General features: G+C 40.2%; 2 protein-coding genes across 3 annotated transcripts in view; both read right to left on the reverse strand.

Moving 5' to 3' along the window:
* The window catches only part of msrb2.L (methionine sulfoxide reductase B2 L homeolog), a 13,395-nt gene extending 9,691 nt beyond the window's left edge, over nucleotides 1-3,704 (reverse strand). The window contains exon 1 of the mRNA XM_018267272.2: nucleotides 3,135-3,704. Within this exon, the coding sequence (XP_018122761.1) occupies nucleotides 3,135-3,258 (124 nt within the window). The 5' untranslated portion in view covers nucleotides 3,259-3,704. The remainder of the gene's footprint in view (nucleotides 1-3,134) is intronic.
* A 5,743-nt stretch (nucleotides 3,705-9,447) lies between these two features.
* The window catches only part of armc3.L (armadillo repeat containing 3 L homeolog), a 40,642-nt gene continuing 28,518 nt past the window's right edge, over nucleotides 9,448-21,571 (reverse strand). For both annotated transcript variants that reach the window (XM_018267273.2, XM_018267275.2), the window contains exons 15-19: nucleotides 20,963-21,064; nucleotides 20,459-20,542; nucleotides 15,599-15,808; nucleotides 12,743-12,905; nucleotides 9,448-9,731 (exon numbers count right to left, since the gene is read on the reverse strand). In XM_018267273.2, the coding sequence (XP_018122762.1) occupies nucleotides 9,525-9,731; nucleotides 12,743-12,905; nucleotides 15,599-15,808; nucleotides 20,459-20,542; nucleotides 20,963-21,064 (766 nt within the window). In that variant the 3' untranslated portion in view covers nucleotides 9,448-9,524. The remainder of the gene's footprint in view (nucleotides 9,732-12,742; nucleotides 12,906-15,598; nucleotides 15,809-20,458; nucleotides 20,543-20,962; nucleotides 21,065-21,571) is intronic.

Genomic DNA, 21,571 nt, shown 5'->3' on the forward strand with positions numbered 1-21,571 from the left:
TCTATAACTCTATTGATTCAAAGAAGATCTGTCCAAAAGTAATATAATATCTGACAATGAATGTCAGCAGATAAGCAAGTGTAGTAACTGCAGGCTGTCGGCCTGAAGGAACGTAACAACAGAATGCAGTGATTCACATGTGTGGCCAGTCATACGGCATCAGTCCATTCAGTATGTTGGGAGGCCGTGGCGCCCGAGGCTGCACAGGTTAAAAAAAAATAACCTATTTAGCTAAAGAAAAAGTTATAGATTCAGCACTAGGGGAATTGGTTATATGTTCTGTGTATGAAACACTAAGCGAAAGTTAGACATACGGGAGCTGGGAGCCTGCTGCATAATAGAATAGGTCAGGTTTGTACTGGTCTAGTCTTTTTGAGGGATATATACTGAATGGGCCTCAAAGTCAGGTCAAGATGACAAAGTTGTCTAGTAAAGGGTTAAGCTTAAAGTCCTTGCTGGCTACTGTACAAAATGTTATAGGAACTGAAATTGTTTTGCTTGGCATGTAAAAAAAAGTCCCTAGAATTCAGTAAATAAATCATATCAGAAAAAGGAGAAGTTATTTCTAGACAAGCTAATGCATAAAAATCTGCTTGGTAACAAATGATGCTTAATAATACAATCCAATGACATACAATTCAAATTAAGATGACCAATACGTTAGTAGATTACCTAATCTAAAATATTAATGATGTTTTGATCTGGGTATAAAATTGTATAACAAAATGTGGAGGGCAGAATTCTCTTTACGGACCTGTCTGATTTGCTGTATCTGCAGTTAGTTGCACCTGGCAATTAAATCTATCTCCTGAGTTTGAGCATTATGAGTGTGTCCAGATGTGGTGATTGCCTGAGAGATAAACTACCAAACTCTTCGCTGGATGTTACTGGACCCCACAGCAAAATACATTTTAGGGCCCCCAAAAAATCCAGAGTTTGTCCTGTTTTATATATTAATATAAAAATTAATTAGGGCCTCATGGGGCCCCATATACCTCTTGGGCCCCCATTTAGCCACAGGGTCTGCTTATTCTGTAGTTACACAGTGCAAAAAGTGGCCTTCTGGACTCTCACTGCCCTTCACCCACCCTTTACACTTTGCCTTTATTAAACTTTGCCTTCCTTTAAACCTGGCCTGCTCTGTGGTGCCCTATTAATAGTAAGAATCTTATCATTTCCGCTAAAGATAAGGAACATGCCAGAATAACCCGCATGGAGCTTTATGGTTGGTGCTGTTCTTAGAAAGAGGAACCTGTGCATAAGATATAAGAAGTCAGCTCAGGTTATCTCTGCCAGAAGCAGCCTGTTTATCTGCACAATTACTCTGCTGGAGAGAACCCTGATAACACTATCAAGTACAGAACAGGACAGTTCACAGTTTCTGTAGCTGACTGACAAGCATTTGGGTCTCATCATGTTTCAGATGATGGTCCTATTTGCCCACAGACCCTTTGGACACATTGTTACCTGTGTAGAAATTTTTCAAGAAAACTTGCACTACTCAGGGGTTGTATACTACAGAATCAATAGCATAACTACAAAGGGAGCAAACTAGTGATGTGTGGGCCAGCCCGAAACCCACGTAACCAGCAGGCTTCCACATCAAATCTTCGGGTCGCAGTTTTGGGTTGGTCGGTTCTTTCTGCTCTCCCCGCCTGTGACCTAACACTAACGACTCCTCCATTTATAGATTGCCCCTTCCCCGCCCCTTTTGTGACATCACTGCGGGGCGGGGCATGCGCGGGTCTTTAAATGGAGCTGGGCTGGGTACGGGCTGGGTACGGGCTGGGTACGGGTTGGGTGAGGGTGGGTTTGAGATCTAGAAAATCTGGACCCGCACATCACTAAAGTAGACCCTGTGGCTGCAAGGGGAGCCTGGAGGTATAGGGGCCCCATCCTAATCTGTATAGAATTTCAATAAATATTGGTAAAACCTCTAGACATTTTTGGAAAAATAATTTGCTGTGGGGCCCAGTAATAACTAGTTACGCCACTGAGCATACTTTTCAGTACAGCAGAACGATAGGACAAGTGCATGTCCATGTAATTGGTGGGTCCAATTAAGCTTCTGCAATCATTTTGGCTTTTGGGTATCCAGGGCCTTATTCTGTCCTTGGCAAATGGTATTTTTCAGCAACAAACCCCCAGTCAGGTATTAACCAGAAAGATTAAAGTTTTGAGTCTATAAACAGACCAATTTTTACTATAATTGGGCAGTTCGGGCACCATTATCAAAGCAGAAACCAAGACTCACCTGGAAAATATGGCATTGCTTTCCCCCTCTAAAAGCTCTTTTTATTCTGGGGGTCCATAATTAATATTGTTTATGCCTTTATTAAAACCCCATCTCTGCTAATTATATTTATATCATTCAGGCCCAGACTGGCAATCTGTGGGTTCTGGCAAATGCCAGAGGGGCTGCTGTATGCCATAGACAGTGACTATCTATGGGGCTAGTGAGGGACTGTTTGGGCCTCTGAATACCTGAAATGCCAAGGCCGATTTTGATTCTCAGTCCAGACCTGATAACATTGTACAGTTTATGAGTGTGACCCTTGCACCCTACAGCTTTTCTTTCACTACATTTTCCCCCTGAGATGCTTGAAGCCCTGATCAAATGCCCAACCTTTCAAGTCCACCCCTAACTGACTGTGTATTTGAGGAATGGATGCAATGGTGTGGTCCATAGCAGAATATACAGATTTTATATTATTCCCTGGTGTGTCCAGTGAAGATGACCCCTGGCTCTGCATAATGTTGATGCTGCTGCTGCTATTGCAATATTACGAATGAAGTGTCAGTGTTGCATGATGCGGATCTGCATTAAAAGCCAATTAAACCGTAGTCCCTCTGCGCATGCTATAAATTAATCCATTAGGAATCAATATACAGCATTAGGCTCAATTCATTTCCCCTATAATGCCATGTGCATGGGGAATACTCCATCAAGCATGAAGTTTGCTAATTAAAATCAGAGGGGTTTGGGGGGGGGGTGTAATTCCCTGTAAACGACCACAGATGGTGCAAAGGAGAATGGAAATTTCCAGCCTGTATACAGTCAGTGAGGGAGGCATCTCTGCCAGTGTAAAGGCATCAGCTTGGCCAGAGGGAGGCTCATGCAATGAACTGCTTACCTGCTCCTGTGTGCGCCATTCTCACTTGGCTCCAGGCTGGGGGTCTCTGTGTTACAGTCAGAGATCTGAGGCAGTGCTCTCTCACCCCCAGCAGCAGTCTAAAGCCTTTCAGCAAGCGGCTCATGGTGAGACCTGCACAGGGACTCGGGCGAGCAGAAATAACAGGGGACTCCCAGCGCTTCTCACTCGGGGTTCTGTGCAAAGCTCAGGAATGGAGATCTCTCCTTGCACTGCTCGGGCGATTCTTCCAGTTCTGCTCAGCGTGTCAGCTTCCCAGTGTAGGGTAGAGTCTTCAGAAAGCTTTCCCTTCACCTCTTAACAGGACAGCTGTGGAAGAAGCAGTAGCAGTAACGCAGCTCCCCTTGCGTCTCTGTAGTTGCGTCTCTGTAGTTGCGTCTCTGCTGCTTCTGCTGTAACTGTCTCTGCTCTGCCGAGCGTTTCCTCCGCTGAGCCTTGAGCAGTTCCCTTTGCTGCTGCTGCTGCTGCTGTCACTCCCACTTTGATGTCATCCCCTTCCCTGGCAGATTGAGGGGCAGCCCACTGTGTGTGTGTGACAGTTTAAAGGGCAGTCGGGCGGGCAGCATTTCTGCCTACTCAGCTAATTACTGCGCTGATAAGCGTCTGGCCGTTAGAAAAAGAAGCTGAGAAACAAGGAGCGGTTTATTATGGCGGGTCTGCTGCTGCTTAGGGAATGTAAACAGTAATAGACTGGAAAAATCGTGTAATCAGCGTCTTTGGCAGCAGCGCTAAAATCCCGTTTAGCTACTTGTCTGTAGGAAAGGATGGCTATGCAGGCGTTCTTACGATAACGCTACACCATATTAGATTGTAAGCTCTGCAGTCAAGGGAATTTCTGCCTCTTGTACCGTGAACACTTAATCTTAACTGTAACTGTATTTATATGTATTTTATTGCTGTACTGTCTGTCTGTTTGAGGGCTGCCATCAGAAATCGCGGGGCCCCATAAGACAAAATGTTCTGGGCCCTCCTCAGAGCCAGCCCCCCTCCCCCAAGGTTAAAAAACATTGGTGGCCAGGGCCCTTGTGACTTGTGCTCTGATAAACTTCAATCACTCTTTAGGGTAAGGCCAGACGAGGAGATTCGGGGAGATTTTGTCGCCTGGCGACTTATCGCCACGTCTTGTGCGCGACTATCTCCCCGAACTGCCTCAGCGTCTTTTCCCCATAGTCTACAACGCAAAATCGCCTGCGCTAATGCACACGCGGCGATGCGTTTTCAATAGTCGCCCAAAGTTGCCTCAGTGAGGCAACTTTGGGCGACTATTGAAAACGCATCGCCGCGTGTGCATTAGCACAGGCGACTTTTTATTCTAGCCTATGCGGAAAAGACGCTGAGGCAGTTCGGGGAGATAGTCGCGCAAAAGACGTGGCGATAAGTCGCCAGGCGACAAAATCTCCCCGAATCTCCTCGTCTGGCCTTACCTTTATTGCTTTACTGCAAATTGGAGTGATATCACCCCCCTCCCTTTTTTCTCCCCAGCAGCCAAACAAAAGAACAATGGGAAGGTAACCAGATAACAGCTCCCTAACACAAGATAACAGCTGCCTGGTAGATCTAAGAACAACACTCAATAGTAAAAACCCATGTCTCACTGAGACACATTCAGTCACATTGAGAAGGAAAAACAGCAGCCTGCCAGAAAGCATTTCTCTCCTAAAGTGCAGGCACAAGTCACATGACCAGGGGCAGCTGGGAAATTGACAATATGTCTAGCCCCATGTCAGATTTCAAAATTGAATATAAAAAAATCTGTTTGCTCTTTTGAGAAATGGATTTCAGTGCAGAATTCTGCTGGAGCAGCACTATTAACTGATTCATTTTGGAAAAAATTTTTTTCCCATGACAGTATCCTTTTAAAAGTGAACCATCCCTAAAAGGGATCTCCACCAAAAAAACAAACATTTTTTTGTCTGAAAGAAATTGTAATTCTAAGCAACTTTGCGTGATAAATTCAATATGCATTTTCAATGGCTATACAATTATTTGCACATGTAATTGCTATCGAAAGAAGCATTTTAATTTCTGTTTTCTGACTCTTGAAACGTTGTAGCAGAAGTTCTCCTCCAAGTCTGTTCAGCTGACTTCTACTTCATTGTTTCCTCTGCTTCTATGTGTGTAATGGGGAGGCCAGGAGTCATATCTGCATGGAACACAACATCTGTGTAGCTTCAGACTTTTAATGTTTGAAGGCTGAACAGTATTTAATTAGTAGAACAACCCTGGGTGGTAAATATACACAGACGTGTTGTACAGATAAGTGCACAATGGTTCCAACTACACTGCCTTGCAAAAGTATTCACCCCCTTGGCCTATTTTGTTACATTCCAACCTGTAATTTAAATGTTTCTCAATCTTTTTTTATGCGATGGATCTGCACGAAATAGTCTAAGTTGATGAAGTGAAATGAGAAAAATATACATAAAAAAGAATTAAAAAAAAATAAAAAACGAAAATATGCATGTGCATTTGATACCATCTTTTTTTTTATTAATTTCAAACATAAAGCAGCTGATTTTCTTTCAGCCAGTTAATTGCAGGTTACAAAAATTAAAACATTTAAATAGATTATATGATAACACAAAGTCTGCATTTGTGTGATGTTCAAACATCAAGTTAAACATGCAATAAAAGAATACAATAGACGAATGCAATACATTTTCTGCACAACACCTTAACAAAGAGTAAAGGTACTATAAAAAAGTATAGGCGTGTAGGCGACGAACGCAGGAAAAATGCAGCATGTTGCGTCTCAACCTGCGTTCGGCGCCTACACGCGCCTGTTTGAGTACAGCCCCATTGGAAAAAACGTAATGTGTCTATTCCTGCGCTCCCCTGCGGCTGAACGCGGAAAAACGGAAAGCAGGGGAGCGCAGCTACAACCGCTCGTGAGTAAGAGCCCTTAGCATGTGCATATGTATTCACCCCCTTTACCATGAAGCCCATATAAAGTCCTGGTGCATAGGGATGTAGCGAACTGTTCGCCCGCGAACTAGTTCGCGCGAACTTCGACCGTTAGCGTCCGCCGAATGTTCGCGAACGTTTGGGAACGTTCGCATTTTGAGTTCGCGTTCGATCGTTCGACCATTCGACCATTCGAATTCCTTCGACCGCTAAAAATCGAACGATTTCCATTCGTTCAAACGATTGTAAGCATTCGATCGAATGAAAAGCATTCGATCGAATGGCTTCGATCGTTCGATTCGAATGAAAATCCTTCGATCGAACGATTAAAATCCTTCGATCGTTCGAATCGAACGATTTTAGCGGGTGTTCGAAGTTCGCGAACACCAAATCGGCAGTTCGCTACATCCCTACTGGTGCAACCAATTACCTTCAAAAGTCACATAATTAGTGAAATGAAGTCTACCTGTGTGCAATCGGGGAGGCCCATTTACTATTGGTTGAATATCGAGGGTTAATTAACCCTCGATATTCGACCCTTCGAATATCGATGTCGAAGGATTTACCGCAAATGCTTCGATCGAACGATCGAAGGAAAAATCGTTTGATTGAGTGATTAAATCCTTCAAACCGAACGATTCGAAGGATTTTGATCCATCGATCGAATGATTTTCCTTCGATCAAAAAAAGCTTAGAAAGCTTATAGGGACCTTCCCCATAGGCCAACATTGGTGCTCGGTAGGTTTAAGTTGGCGAAGTAGGTGGTCAAATTGTTTTTTTAAAGAGACAGTACTTCGACTATCGAATGGAATGATTTTTAGTTCGAATCGTTCGATTCGAAGTCGAAGTTCGAAGTAGCCAATTTGATGGTCGAAGTAGCCAAAAAAAACCTTAGAAATTCGAAGTATTTTTCATTCTAATCCTTCACTCGAGCTTAGTAAATGTGCCCCTAAGTGTCACATGATTTGTCAGTAGAAACACACCTTTTCTGACATGTACCACAACAAACCTGCCAAGAGAGGGGCGTCCACCAAAACTCACAGACCGGGCAAGGAGGACATTAATCAGAGAGGCAGCACAAAGACCAAAGCTAACCCTGAAGAAGTTGCAGAGTTGCACAGCAGAGACTGGAGTATCTGTCCATAGGACCACAATAAGCCGTATATTCCATAGAGCTGGGCTTTATGGAAGAGGGGCCAAAAAAAAGCCATTACTTAAAGTTAAAAATAAAAAGGCATGTTTTGAGTTTGTTCTGGGCGACTCCCCAAATGTATGGAGGAAGGTGCTCTGTCAGATGAGACTAAAATTGAACTTTTTGGCCACCAAGGAAAATGCTATGTCTGGTGCAAACCCAACACCTCCCATCACCCCAAGAACATCATGGCCACAGTGAAACATGGTGGTGGCAGCATCATGCTGTGGGGATGTTTTTCAGCAGCAGGGACTGGGAAACTGTCCCCATAGTGGAGGGAAAGATGGATGGTGCTAAATACAGGGATATTCTTGAGCAAAACCTGTGTCAGTCTGCCTGTGATTTGAGACTGGGACAGAGGTTCTCCTTCGAGCAGGACAATAACCCGAAGCCTACTGCTATAGTGCAACAATCGAGTGGTATGAGGGGAAACTTTTAAATGTGTTTGAATGGCCTAGTCAAAGTCCAGACATCAATACAACTGAGAATCTGTGGTCAGACTTGAAGATTGTTGTTCACAACCCAAAACCGTCCAACATGAAGGAGCTGGAGCAGTTTTGCCTTGAGGCAAGATGTGGCAAGCTCATAGAGACTTATCCAAAGAGACTTGCAGCTGTAATTGCCACAAAAAAAGATGGCTCTACAAAGTACTGACTTTAGGGGGGATGAAGAGTTATGCATGCTGAAGATTTCTGTTATTTTGTCCTATTTGTTGTTTGCTTCAAAAAAAAAAAAAACATCTTCAAAGTTGTAGGCATGTTCTGTATATGAAATGGAGCAAACTCTCAAACAATCCATTATAATTCCAGGTTGTTAGGCAACAAAACATGAAAAATGCCAAGGGAGGTGAAGACTTTTGCAAGTGACTGTACGTACTGTACTTACCCGACTAATAAAACAGGTTTACACGGAGGTCACATAAGGACACTACAGGCAAGGACAAGCAGATAACAAGTAACTTTACACACTTACAAGCACATAAACACTCAGGGGCCGATTCACTAACTTCGAGTGAAGGATTCGAAGGTAAAAAACTTCGAGGGTTAATTAACCCTCGATATTCGACCCATAGTGAATCGGCCCCTCAGTGTAGAAGTCGCTACATAGATTAATTGGCATGAGGGCTGTGTGTTTGACTAGTGTTTAGATCTGTGCCACATTGTTTGTTACAGTTGCTAATTTTGACTCTGTCCCTGAAGATATCCAAGGTGGTTCACCTTTAAAGTAACTTTTAGTTATAGAATGACCATTTCTAAGCAACTTTTCAATTGGTTTTCATTATTTATTTTTTATAGTTTTATAGTTATTTGCCTTTTTCTTCTTACTCTTTGCAGCTTTCAAATGGGCCTCACTGACCCCTTCTAAAAAGCAAATGCTCTGTAAGTCTACACATGTATTGTTATTGCTACTTTTTATTACTCATCTTTATATTCAGGTCATCTCCTATACATATTGCAGTCTCTTATTCAAAGTAATGCATGGTTGCTAGGGGAATTTGGACCCTAGTTACCAGATTGGTTAAAGAAAAACTAAACCCCCCTAAACAATGTAGGTCTCTATAAAAAGACATTGCATAAAACAACTCATATGTAAAACCCTGCTTCGTGTAAATGAACCATTTTCATAATCATATACTTTTCTAGTAGTATGTGCGATTGGGTAATCATGAATAGAAAATTGCCATTTTAAAAAATAAGGGACAGCCCCCTGGGATCGTATGATTCACGGTGCACACAAACAAACCAAACAAACCATACATGTTAGGTCACATGAGCCAATTAACAGACAGAGTTGTGTCTTTTGCTTCCACACTTCTTCCTGTTACAGTTAGAGCTGCAGTATTTCTGGTCAGGTGATCTCTGAGGCAGCACACAGACCATCACAAAATGGTGGTTCAAGGCATGAGATGAGATGGCAATATTTACTTAAGTATATAGACCAGTTTGGTAAGATTCTTTAATATGCCACTTAATATGATGTAAACTATCTGGTGCTTAAGTGTTCATTTTGGGGGTATAGTTTTCCTTTAAGAGCTGCTGAATAAAAAGCTAAATAATTCAAAAACCACAAATAATAAAAAATGAAAACCAATGGCAAATTGTCTCAGAATATCCCTCTTTACATCATACTAAAAGTTATCTCAAATGTGAACAACCCCTTTAATAATACCTTTAATAATACACAACATGCCAAACCCAGTTTGCTAATGTAGCAGTTTATTATGACATCAGAATGCAATTAAATGACACGGCTGACTTGCATAATAATATGAGCTGTTAGATGAGTTGGTAGTTGTCTGCATCTGCACTCCCGTGTACCAGGAGTCGGCCAGGCTCAAACATTAAATCCACTATGAATGTTTTAGGAGGAGGAAGGCCTCGTGTTATCTCTTGCTGGGTGTCAGTCAGTCTGCACTCATTCCATGCTCGACCGTATTCTCCACGGATAAGGCACGAGGAAACGCCTATTCTGTCTGCAAGAGCCTATTTTTAAGAAAATAAATATTGCAATAAAGTCTATCAGTTATTGGTGATACAAAATTCATTAGTGGTATGTATCTGTCTCTCCCTTCCTTCTATCTATCAGGGGTGCCCTCTTCTTCAGTGGCTTCTGTTAGTTCATTTCACAGGTAAGTGATCAAGTTAGCTGTAGCCTTAGCTGATTTATATAGCAGATATTGTTATTTCTGATTGTTGAATCTGTAAGTTGTATACAGCTGTATAAAACAAATAACATCAGCACACAGCTGCTTGAATCAGTGCAATAGGCCACATACATCTGTATTGGGGGTTAAAGAGTGGTTCATTTTTCAGCTAACTTTTAGTATATTATGGAATGGGCAATTCTAAGCAACCTTTCAATTTGTCTTGATTAATTATTTTTTATAGCTATTTTAAAGGGGTTGTTCACCTTTAAATGAACTAAATGACGTAGAGAGTGATATTCTGAGACAGTGTGCAATTGGTTTTCATTTTTTATTATTTGTGGTTTTTGAGTTATTTAGCTTTTTATTCAGAAGCAATTTCTGCAATCTGGTTGCTAGGGACCTATTTACCCTAGCAACCATGCCTTTGAGTAAGAGACTGGAATATGAATAGAAGAGGTCTGAACAGAAAGATGAGAAATAAAAAGTAGCAATAACAATACATTTGTAGCCTTCCAGAGCATTTGTTTTTTAGATGGGGTCGGTGACCCCTATTTGAAAGCTGGAAAGATTCAGAAGACAAAGGCAAATATTTCAAAAACTATAAAAAATTAATAATGAAGACTAATTGAGAAGTTGCTTAGAATCAGCCATTCTATAACTTACTAATAGTTAACTTAAAAGTAAACCACCCTTTAATATTTGCCTTTTTCCAGCTTTCAAATGGGGGTCACTGATCCTATCTAAAACAAATGCTGTAAAGCATGTGCGGTTATTGCTACTTTTTATTACGCATCTTTCTATTCAGGCCCTCTCCAATTCATATTCCAGTATATTATTCAAACCAGTGCATGGTTGCTAGGGTAATTTGGACCATAGGAACCAGATTGCTGAAACTGCAAACTGGAGAGCTGTTGAATAAAAAGCTAAATAGCACAAAAACCACAAACAATAAAAAATGAAAACCAATTCCAAATTGTCACAGAATATCACTCTCTACATCCTACTAAAAGTTAATTCAAACCCTTTTAAGGAATACATCCTGCACCTTCCTTGAAGATGCTTGCTGATGCTCATAATTCATTATTAATATACATTATTAAATAGGTACATTTAACCAGAAGAGACATAATTACTGTAATAAGAGCAAAGCCTGCACTAAACTGATTTAAGAGCAGCAAGTCATCATTTGACCATTAGATGGCACTGGTAGAACTGACAAACTCTCGGTGATATGTACCCAATAAACTAGTATAATAATGGTACCCTTAATTAAGCAAGCCAAAGCAAACAACACGTTTATTAAAATTCCCCATGAAAGGTCATGGCCGCTGTGTATAGCAATCTAGAATAATCACGCATGCACAAAAACCCCATTACATTATTAACTCAATTGAATAATGGGGGGCTTTGTGTTCTAACCGATGTACAGTTCCTTTGTTAGACTCCAGCACTGCTATTATGCTAATCTGTAGATGTGTGGCTATAGAATGAAAATCTACATATTTATACAGCTGCCATAATCATTTCATAGGAGTTGTGAGCAGCTCATTTTTGCTAACTCCGGTTAGCAAAGGGTTTTGGTATTTATCTTGGATTCGGTGCTCTGGATTAAGATTCAGATAAAGCAAGAGCAGTAACACCACCTTGTTCAGCTTCAGAATGGAATGCCGAGTGCCTGGATGGGCTGTGCCGTATGTCAGACATATACCAAACTGTCTCACAGCCCAGGAAGGAGCATTGGATTTCACTGTACTTTACTAATATTAGGGCAACACTCTTTGAATTTGGTGCACCCCAAACAAATGTATGCATTCAAACTATTAGAACAAGTTATTCTTACAGTCGCATTTACTACAACCCTGGATACAAAAGCATGCCCCTTAGTGCTCATACTATAAGTACTTTTGTCTGGGGTCTGGCCACGGCTGTAAGTAGTAGTAGGCAGAAGGAATATGTGCCCAGGGCACAACAGTGGTGGTTTACTATGGGGGAGCAGGTTGGTGAGGGGCACTGAATGGAGAGTTACAGGGGGTACAAGCAGCAGGGGGGGGCAGGGGACTGGAGCAGCTGCAGTTGGTTTGCAGACTGATGCGTGGGGTAAAGGGGGGCAATGTGTAAGCATGCACAGTGAGTAAAAATATAGATGCTATCCTATGCTTTAAAGAGGTGGTTCACCTTTAAAGGAGAAGGTAAGGCTTGGTGCACTTGGGGTGCCAAATGTTAAGAACCCCAAGTGATTGTAGTTACTTACCTGAAACCCCGGGCTGGTGCTTCTATTAGCAGGAAACTGCACCGGCCCGGGGTTATACCAGTGAGCGATTCTCTTCCAGCTTTACTTCACGCGGCTGCGCATGCACAGTAGAATGAAAAGCTGAACTTAAACTAAAAAGTCGGCTATTTCGTTCAACTGCTCATGCGTTTGCCCCGGGAAATTTGAAGAAAGAAGAAGCTGGAAGAGGATCGCTCCATGGTGCTCGCTGGTATAACCCTGCAGTTTTCTGCTGATAGGAACACCGGCCCGGGGTTTCAGGTAAGTAACTACAATCACTTGGGGGTTCCTATAACATTTGGCACCCCCAAGTGCACCAAGCCTTTCCCTCTCCTTTAAGTTAATTTTTAGCAAGTTATAGAGTGACCAATTTTAAACAACTTTTCAATTGGTCTTCCATATTTATTTTCATCTTCATACTAAAAGTTAATTTATAGGTGAACAACCCTTTATATCCCAGGGGTTGAGCTTCCACATACAGGGTATTCCATGACGATTGAAAACTCAGAATACTTTCCAGGATTCCTACTATTTTGTCGTAAGGCATTTCCATGTTAAAATATAGAAATAGTACATACCTTGAAGAGCAGTGCTCGGTGGTAGAAAATCCCTTTCTTTATTTTTCCAATGGGTACGACATTTGATTTAAGAGCAAATTTCAGTTCACTAATATGAAGTTCCCAGCTGAAGTCATGCAGTCGCTCTTTTTCAATTGGCCCCCCCATCTTTTTAGCCACGAACCTGTACAAAGTGAAGGCAAATTAAGCCAAATTCAGCTTTTCATGTAATCTTTAAAGTACCATTAAAGGGCATGTAAAGGCAAAAAAATAAAATCCCATTTTTACTATCTTTAATGAAAAAGAAACCTATCTCCAATATACTTTAATTAAAAAATGTGTACCGTTTTTATAAGAAACCTGACTGTATGCAGTGAAATTCTCCCTTCATTTACTGCTGTGTATAGGAATTGTCAGACGGTCCCTAACTGCTGAGCAGGGAAACAATCATACTTATGAACAGCAGGGGGAGCCCCTGCCTTACTTCCCAGCCATGAAGAACTCAAGCAGCTTTGTTTATGATGATCCCTAAGCAGCCCAGACCACACTGAGCATGTGCACAGTTTTAGTCTTGCAAAGATGTTTAACAAAGTTACAAGATGGTGACCCCCTGTAGCCAACTTTGAAAGCATAAATTATTTGTTTGATTAGGCTTGTGGTGCAGTAAGTTCATGTTTATATTTAGTATACAAAATACAGCATTTCTAGCCTTATTCTATTTTAGACTTTACATGCCCTTTAAAAACAAAAGTAGTTTTTTTTTGCAAACTGCCATGGAGTGATTGCTGTAATTAAGGTCGCTCTGTGAATTAAAATGTTAATGTATGCAGTCATTTAAGCACTTAACTGTCGAGTTCCAGTTTATACTAACAAGGGTTGTATAAAAGCTTACAATGAAATCAGGCTTTAAAACTGCAGAAAATGTAACAAATATTTAGATTATATGCTAAAGATATTTCATATGTTATGATAATGTGTTAAAACAACACTGTTTCACCAGTGGATTGTCACCCAGCCTTTATATTTAAGAGATACAACTTTAAGTTCACTGTGGGTGCCAAAATGTGAGGTTCTCCCCCTGGGATTAAATCTCTTACCCGAGACACTGCACCGGAGCTCCTATTTGCTAAAAACTGCACCGGCCCTGGGTACTACTGGGTCTTTCCATTTCTTCTCTACATTCTGGTCCAAGTGCCCACACAGAACAAAGTGCAAAGTCAAATATAGAATCATAAAAGTTGGATTATCACTCTATTGTGCATGTGCACAGGGCCACAGAGGAGATTAAAGAAACTAAAGAAGATCACTCTGGGTGCTTCTACAGAAGTTCCACAACCAGTGCAGTTTCCAGCAAACAGAAACACCGGCCTGAGGTCTACTCTTATGGACTATAATCACTGGGGGGCGCCTAACATTTGGTTCTTTCCGAGATAGCACTAAAAATGCTGTCTGATCAGGGCCGGAACTAGTGGTAGGCAGAAGAGGCACATGCCTAGAGCGCAAAGATGTGGGATCGCTGGGCAGGTACCTAAGTGTTCTGCCAACCTCTAGTCTGGGTAGTTTGCTCTCCTGCTACTCTTGCCTCCCTCCTCTCTCCTCCCCCTCCCCTCTATCATGCTCCCTGCCCTTCCTCCCTCCCCTGCCCTTCCTTCCTTTCCTTCCTCTTCATTACTCTCCCCTCCCTTGTTATGGTGTATGTGCGCACTCGCCAGCTAGTGCATTTGCCAGTGCGCGCACAATGGGGAAGGGGTAGCAGACAGGGTGCCTTGGGCGCCCTGTTGGCTTGGCTTGGCTCTGTGTCTGATTGTCAAGGAGTCACTGACCCCAGCACCCAAAAAAATGATTTAGTGAGAAGCTTCCGTTTTATTGCTATTTTTCATTGCTTGTTTTTATTTTTAGTCCCTCTAATATTCAACCTCCATTTCCATTTTCAACTGCTTCCTGTTAGTAGGAGAATTAACCCCTAGGAACTAAATCCCAGTTTTCATTTCAAGCCTGGCAAATGCAGAACACAAAATATAAATGAAGGAAAATAACCTAAACAATGAAAACTGAATGAATTAAAAAGATTGTTGGTAAGTACAAAGCTCTTAAACGGTCAGTCGCCAAATAGTTAACGTTTTGAAAGCACAACAAATACACAGTAGGTATATTATTATTTTATGGATTTGTTGTAATGGCTCCAAATTTTCAAACTGTAAAAAAAAAGGTGTCTACATTGTATAAAAACTGTTGTTATTGCCCTGTGAAAATGTTGTTTGTGTGCTAAAATATTTTCTTATACAGACTATACATTTTTTCATTATGGTGGGGACATTTTGGCAGAAAAAATGTCTGTAAAAAAGGTTGTATATTTAACACAAACATAGCCACTCCTACTTTTAACTGACAATTTTTGAACATTTGAAAATGTGGGAAAATTGGTCTGTTAATAATTTGGTGCAAATATACAATTTTTATAACTTTATAACATTTTCCTTTGCCAACATTTTTGTAAATTCCCCCATAGTTTTCTGCTGTCATCATTGAATTTATGTGGGTTATTTATTAAAGGTCAAGTGTTTTCTCGAAAACTTGATAAATTCGAGGTATTCAAGGTTTTTTAGCCTATAAACTCAATAAATCCGAGGTATTTGATCTTTTTCCCAATTGCATTCAATCAAGTTTTTTACAGATTTTTTCATAAATAAGCAAACATTTGAGTTTGTTTAAATTGTCAGTTTAATGGAGACAGAAAAAAACTCACAAACTCAACCTTTGATAAATAACCCCCTAATTGGGAGCATGTACTAGAAATGTGTAGTAGGTAGAGTTTGGGGTCACAGGGATGGGCATTTCTACAGTTAAAGCTGATGCCCAGTGTGATACTGTACTTACTTGGCCAGTTCCACAACTTGATCTTTGATATTTGAGAGAGGAAGAATCATTTTGGAGGCCTCAGTGATATAATCATTTAATTCTTGGTCATATGGTGGCAGCCAATCTTTCTTTTCAGAAACTATCTGTGACTGATTCTGAAGGGTCTGAGCCACCTCCTCTTCTTCCTTTGGTTTCTCTTCTTCCTTCTTTAGCCTCGCCTTTCCTTTGCTACAAAATAATGTTTTGCACATTTCAGGCTTTGCATTTACATACATTATATAAACTGACCAAACATAAGAAAGCAGTATCTTGCAATATAGCCCAAATCTAATATTTTCTCAATAACCACCATATCTAGAGAGAAGGATTGTGTAGCATCATTCTGTGGGTCTCGTCAGCAGACACTAGGAATGGTGGAAAATTCAGTAAGAGAACCGGTTTCAGTTAAAAAAACTAAAGCTTTGGAGAAGGTTCATCTTTCAGCAGGACATTGATCCCAAACACAAGGAGTAGCTGAGTGATTGAGTCAAAGTTTTGATCTTATTCCAACTGAGAATTTGTAGCATGGTTTAAATCTGAGCAGCTCAAGTATCATCCAACCTGGAACAAATCTGCTTTAAAAAAATGTGCAAATGTGCCAACCTTTAAATTTACTTTTAATATGATGTAGAGGGTGATATTCTGAGACAATTTGCAATTGGTTTTAATTTTTTATTATTTGTGTTTTTTGAGTAATTTAGCTTTTTATTCAGCAGCTCTCCAGTTTGCAATTTCAGCAGTCCGGTTGCTAGTGTCCAAATTACCCTAGCAACCATGCATTCATTTGAATAAGAGACTGGAACGTGAATAGAAGAGGGCCTGAATAGAAAGATGAGTAATACAAAGTAGCAATAACAATAAATGTGTAGCCTAACAGAGCATTTGTCTTTTAGATGGTGTGAGTGACCCCCTTTTGAAAGCTGGAAATAATTCAAAAGCTATAAAAATAATAAATGAAGGCCAATTGAAAAGTTGCTTATAATTAGCCATTCTATAACATACTAAAAGTTAACTTTAAGGTGAACCTCCCCTTTAAAGACAACAACCACCTGGAACAGTGTTTTTGCATAATCAAAGAGATTGCAACTGAGCTTGACTATTTAATGGCAGCCCAGACCACACTGAGCATGTGCAGTGCCACTGACACTCTGCAGATTGCCTACCAGAATCAGAAGATCGAGAGCTGCTGTGGACAACATTGAAGGCCTGGACTATTGCTGTTATAAGGCTGCTGGACCTTTGAGATGGTACAGTAAGTTTACTATATAAACTACTATTACTATAACTTTACTATACCAGAACCGTACAAAAATTGGATATTGCATATATATGTATGTATGTGTATATATATATATATATATATATAAACTACTATTACTATAACTTTACTATACCAGAACCGTACAAAAATTGGATATTGCATATATATGTATGTATGTGTATATATATATATATATATATATATATTTTGCAGGTATAATATCAGTTATTAGGAAACCCATTATCCAGAAAGCTCCAAATTATGTAAAGGTCATCTCTCATAGACTACATTTTATCCATATAATTCAAATTTAAAAATGAGTTCCTTTTTCTCTGTAATAATAAAACAGTAGCTTGTGCTTGATCCCAACTAAGATATAATTAATCTCTAATGGAAGCAAAACCACCCTATTGGGTTTACAAAAAGGGATACTGCCATGGAAAAACATGTTTTTTCCAAAACACATCAGTTAATGGTGCTGCTCCAGCAGAATTCTGCACTGAAATCCATTTCTCAAAAGAGCTAACAGATTTTTTTATTTTCAATTTTGAAATCTGATACAGGGCTAGATATTTTGTCAGTTTCCGAGCTGCCCCAGTCATGTGACTTGTGCCTGCACTTTAGGATGGAACTACTTTCTGGCAGGCTGTTATTTCTCATACTTAATGTAAATGAATCAGTCTCAGTGGGACTTGGCTTTTACTATTAAATGCTGTTCTTAGATCTTCCAGGGAGCTGTTATCTTGTGTTAGGGAGCTGCTATCTGGTTACCTTCCCATTGTTCTTTTGTTAGGCTGCTGGGGGGGGGGGGATATCACCCCAAATGCAGTACAGCAGTAAAGACTGATTGAAGTTTATCAGAGCACAAGTCACATGACTGGAGGCAGCTGGGAAATTGACAATATGTCTAGCCCCATATCAGATTTCAAAATTGAATATAACCAAATCTGTTTGCTCTTTTGAAAAATGGATTTCAGTGCAAAATTCTGCTGGAGCAGCACTATTAACTGATGCGTTTTGAAAAAAAAACATGTTTTTCCCTTTAATGTTTACATGATATTTTAGTAAACTTAAGGTATGAAGATCCAGATTACAGAAGGATCCCTTATGCTAAAACCCCCAGGTTTTTATATATATATTCGCTCCGAAAGAACCGCACTCACAGGGCTTAAAATTGAAAAAAAAAAATTATTATTATATAACTAAAGACTGATGTTTCGGCCAAACCCAAGGCCTTTCCCAAGGCTTTTCAGAAAGGCCTTAGGTTTGGCTGAAAAGTCAGTCAATATGGGGACTACCGGCACTCACGAAAAAGAGTATAAACAGACGCCTGAGTGCAATCCTCGAGTGTACGTAGCTATATAGTCCATGAAAGGAGCACTCTCAGGTCTTGGAAAAATCCAAAAAATATTTATTGTGGGCACAAAAATTGACGTTTCGGTTGTAGCACCAGCCTTTCTCAAAGTAATTCAACAGTGCAGAAAAACGGTTCAGATAAGAAATAGCTGTAATCATAAAATATGTAACCAGTTACACATGCAACTATATTGTGAACTTGTTATCAGTAAAAGAAGAGACAATGTGTCAAAGAAAAGCGCAAGGCCAGTTATCCAGTACATATACCCACTCAGCATAGCAGAGACATAATATAACATACATAGGGGAAAGCAAGGCAGTCCATTTGTGTATTTTGTAAAAGTAGAATTTGATGGCGATCTGACATTCCCCAATAATGTTATTAGAATTAGGTACATTGGGATTCAGTTATAGTGGATATGGTTAGCCACTTATTGGCACAGAGGTGTCTGAAGGAATGCTGTACATCTTCTCTAGTTTGTGTTCCCACAGTAACGCCAGAATTCCCATATGACATCTGTATCCAGTGATCTCCTGGCAAGAAATGACTCTCGTAAAAAGCTCCAGCTATGTGCAGCTCTGTGCCAAAGTAAGCAAGAGCACAGTACTTAGAAATAGTTTCATTCTATATAGACCAGCAGCCAAAAGCATTTATTATGCAACCTTATTGAGTCTCCATTGAAGGCCAGAAAGAATTCTGCTCTTAAAGGGATACTGTCATGGGAAAAAAAAATTTTTCAAAATGAATCAGTTAATAGTGCTGCTCTAGCAGAATTCTGCACTGAAATCCATTTCTCAAAAGAGCAAACTGATTTTTTTATATTCAATTTTGAAATCTGACATGGGGCTAGACATATTGTCAATTTCCCAGCTGCCCCAAATCATATGACTTGTGCTCTGATAAACTTCAGTCACTCTTTACTGCTGTACTGCAAGTTGGAGTGATATCACTCCGCTCCCTTTCCCCCCCCCAGCAGCCAAACAAGAGAACAATGGGAAGGTAACCAGATAACAGCTCCCTAACACAAGATAACAGCTGCCTGGTAGATCTAAGAACAACACTCAATAGTAAAAACCCATGTCCCACTGAGACACATTCAGTTACATTGAGAAGGAAAAACAGCAGCCTGCCAGAAAGCATTTCTCTCCTAAAGTGCAGGCACAAGTCACATGACCAGGGGCAGCTGGGAAATTGACAAAATGTCTAGCCCCATGTCAGATTTCAAAATTGAATATAAAAAAATCTGTCTGCTCTTTTAAAAAATGAATTTCAGTGCAGAATTCTGCTGGAGTAGCACTATTAACTGATGTGTTTTGAAAAAAACATGTTTTCTGATGACAGGATCCCTTTAAAGAACCAGTAACACCAAATAATGAATGTGTTGTTTAAGCACAAACAATCAAACATGGGAAAATTATTCAAGTTAAAATTGGGCCAGTCAACACTCTCAAGATATATAATTGTATATGCAGGTGTGGGAACATTAATGTCATGGATTTGTACAAAAAGGATGCCTATGGGCTGCAGAAAGTCCATATTCCAAAACTGTGTGATCAGATATTTACTAGTGGATTGATTAAAGCTCTGTTTGGGGTGGGATTTAAATGCGAGGGTTATCATGGCCTTGATGTAATAGTGACATTGATATGAGCTAAGTGGGGGGCTGACATAATGTTTACAATGGAGACCTGAATCTTTAACAAACACATCCCTCTGTGTTTGTTAATAAACTTTTAATAGACTATATGGGTCATTTGTAGCAATGAGTGAATTTTTTTTCCAGCCATGGATCCGTGGCGAAAATCCACATTTCGCCATGTAAGAATTTTCTTCGTGAAACTGTGGCAAGAATTTACCAGGAGAAAAATTAGCCGAAACAAAAAAAAAATCTCTAAGACAAAAAAGTTGCCTTAAGAAAAAACACCCATTGACTTTAATGCATTTGGACAAAAAAGTTGGCAAATCAAAAATTGAATGCATTTGGAGCGAGAACTGTTAAAAAAATGTTGAGGCCCATTGGTTTCAATGCATTTTGTAAATTTTTTTGCCGTTTCTCAAATTATTTCCCTTATCATAATCATTTGTAACTTTCTGGGCACTGAACATTGTTTTTGCTTTTTGCATACTACCTTCTGCTTTGTCAGAATTGCCACAGGCCTGTGTGCTCTGTCGGCCATCTGACCCCTTATAGTTGAATAAATAGACTTAAATAAGCTTTTACCTTCCTTTTTCTTTAGATGCACTTCTGCCTTGAGATGATGGGGTTCTTACAACAGTCTGTTCTGGCTTTTCTTCAGCAGAAGCCCTGCAAGCAGAGGCATGACATAAAATATATTTGGATATATTGATATTTTCAGCAATTACATTGTAATTTAGGGGTATCCTTCTTCCCATAGTGTTCTGTGAAAACTGCCTGATCTGAACAATAAGGGCATTTTGCCTTAATATGTGGGCAATCTGTTGCAAGGTTACATTGCTTATCAGGAGGGGAGGGATATGAATACTAAGAGAACTGGTTCATTATTGTCTGCAACTTACTTATTATATAGAAACTATGGGTTGGGGTGTGATGAATAAAAGTAACTCTAAATAGCATGAGAAAAAATACTATGTGAAAAAACAAAAGTGAGCCCCTAATCATTCATAATACATGCTTTTGTACTCTCTGTGCCAAGAACCCTTGAGCCACAGAATGAGAAGATGCAGAAAATGTCAATATTCTTACCCCGCTCTGTCTCTGGAAGCATTTCGACTATAAGAAGGTTGTGCACCCGCTGATTCTTGCTTCTCTTCCGCTGGAGGTGCTGCTGCTGCTGTTATTGGGGCTCTGAAAATATATATTATTTTATTGCTGAGAGGGTCCTGAATTCAGGTTCTCCTATCAGCAGAAAACTGCACTGACCCTAGGTTATACCAGTGAGCACCACGGAGAGATCTTCTTCTGTCTTCCTCTTTCTTCGCGAGGTTGCGCATGCACATTGACTATTTCGTTCTACTGCGCATGCGTTTGCCCAGGAAATTAGAAGAAAGAAGACGCCGGAAGAAGATCTCTCCATGATGCTCCGATATTTACTTTATTTGTAAAATTTGATGGTACTTTTCTCTTAGCAGAGGAGATGTCAAATCTATAACCCTACAACTGTTCTTAGCATGGAAGAATGCACTGACACTTGTGCTTTACAGTAGCTTGAGGGTGTGAATTTTGCTTCCTTGCTTATTAGGGTCAGAAGCTTTGGTTTACAGGTGATGGCTATTGCTACAGGCGAACGTAAATAAAGAGCCTGACTCCAGATGTATCTAGACCTTTCCACTTATCCCCATAGACAGCAGGCAG

The sequence above is a fragment of the Xenopus laevis genome, chromosome 6L, assembly GCF_017654675.1.
Source record: "Xenopus laevis strain J_2021 chromosome 6L, Xenopus_laevis_v10.1, whole genome shotgun sequence".
NCBI classification, from domain to species: Eukaryota; Metazoa; Chordata; class Amphibia; order Anura; family Pipidae; genus Xenopus; species Xenopus laevis.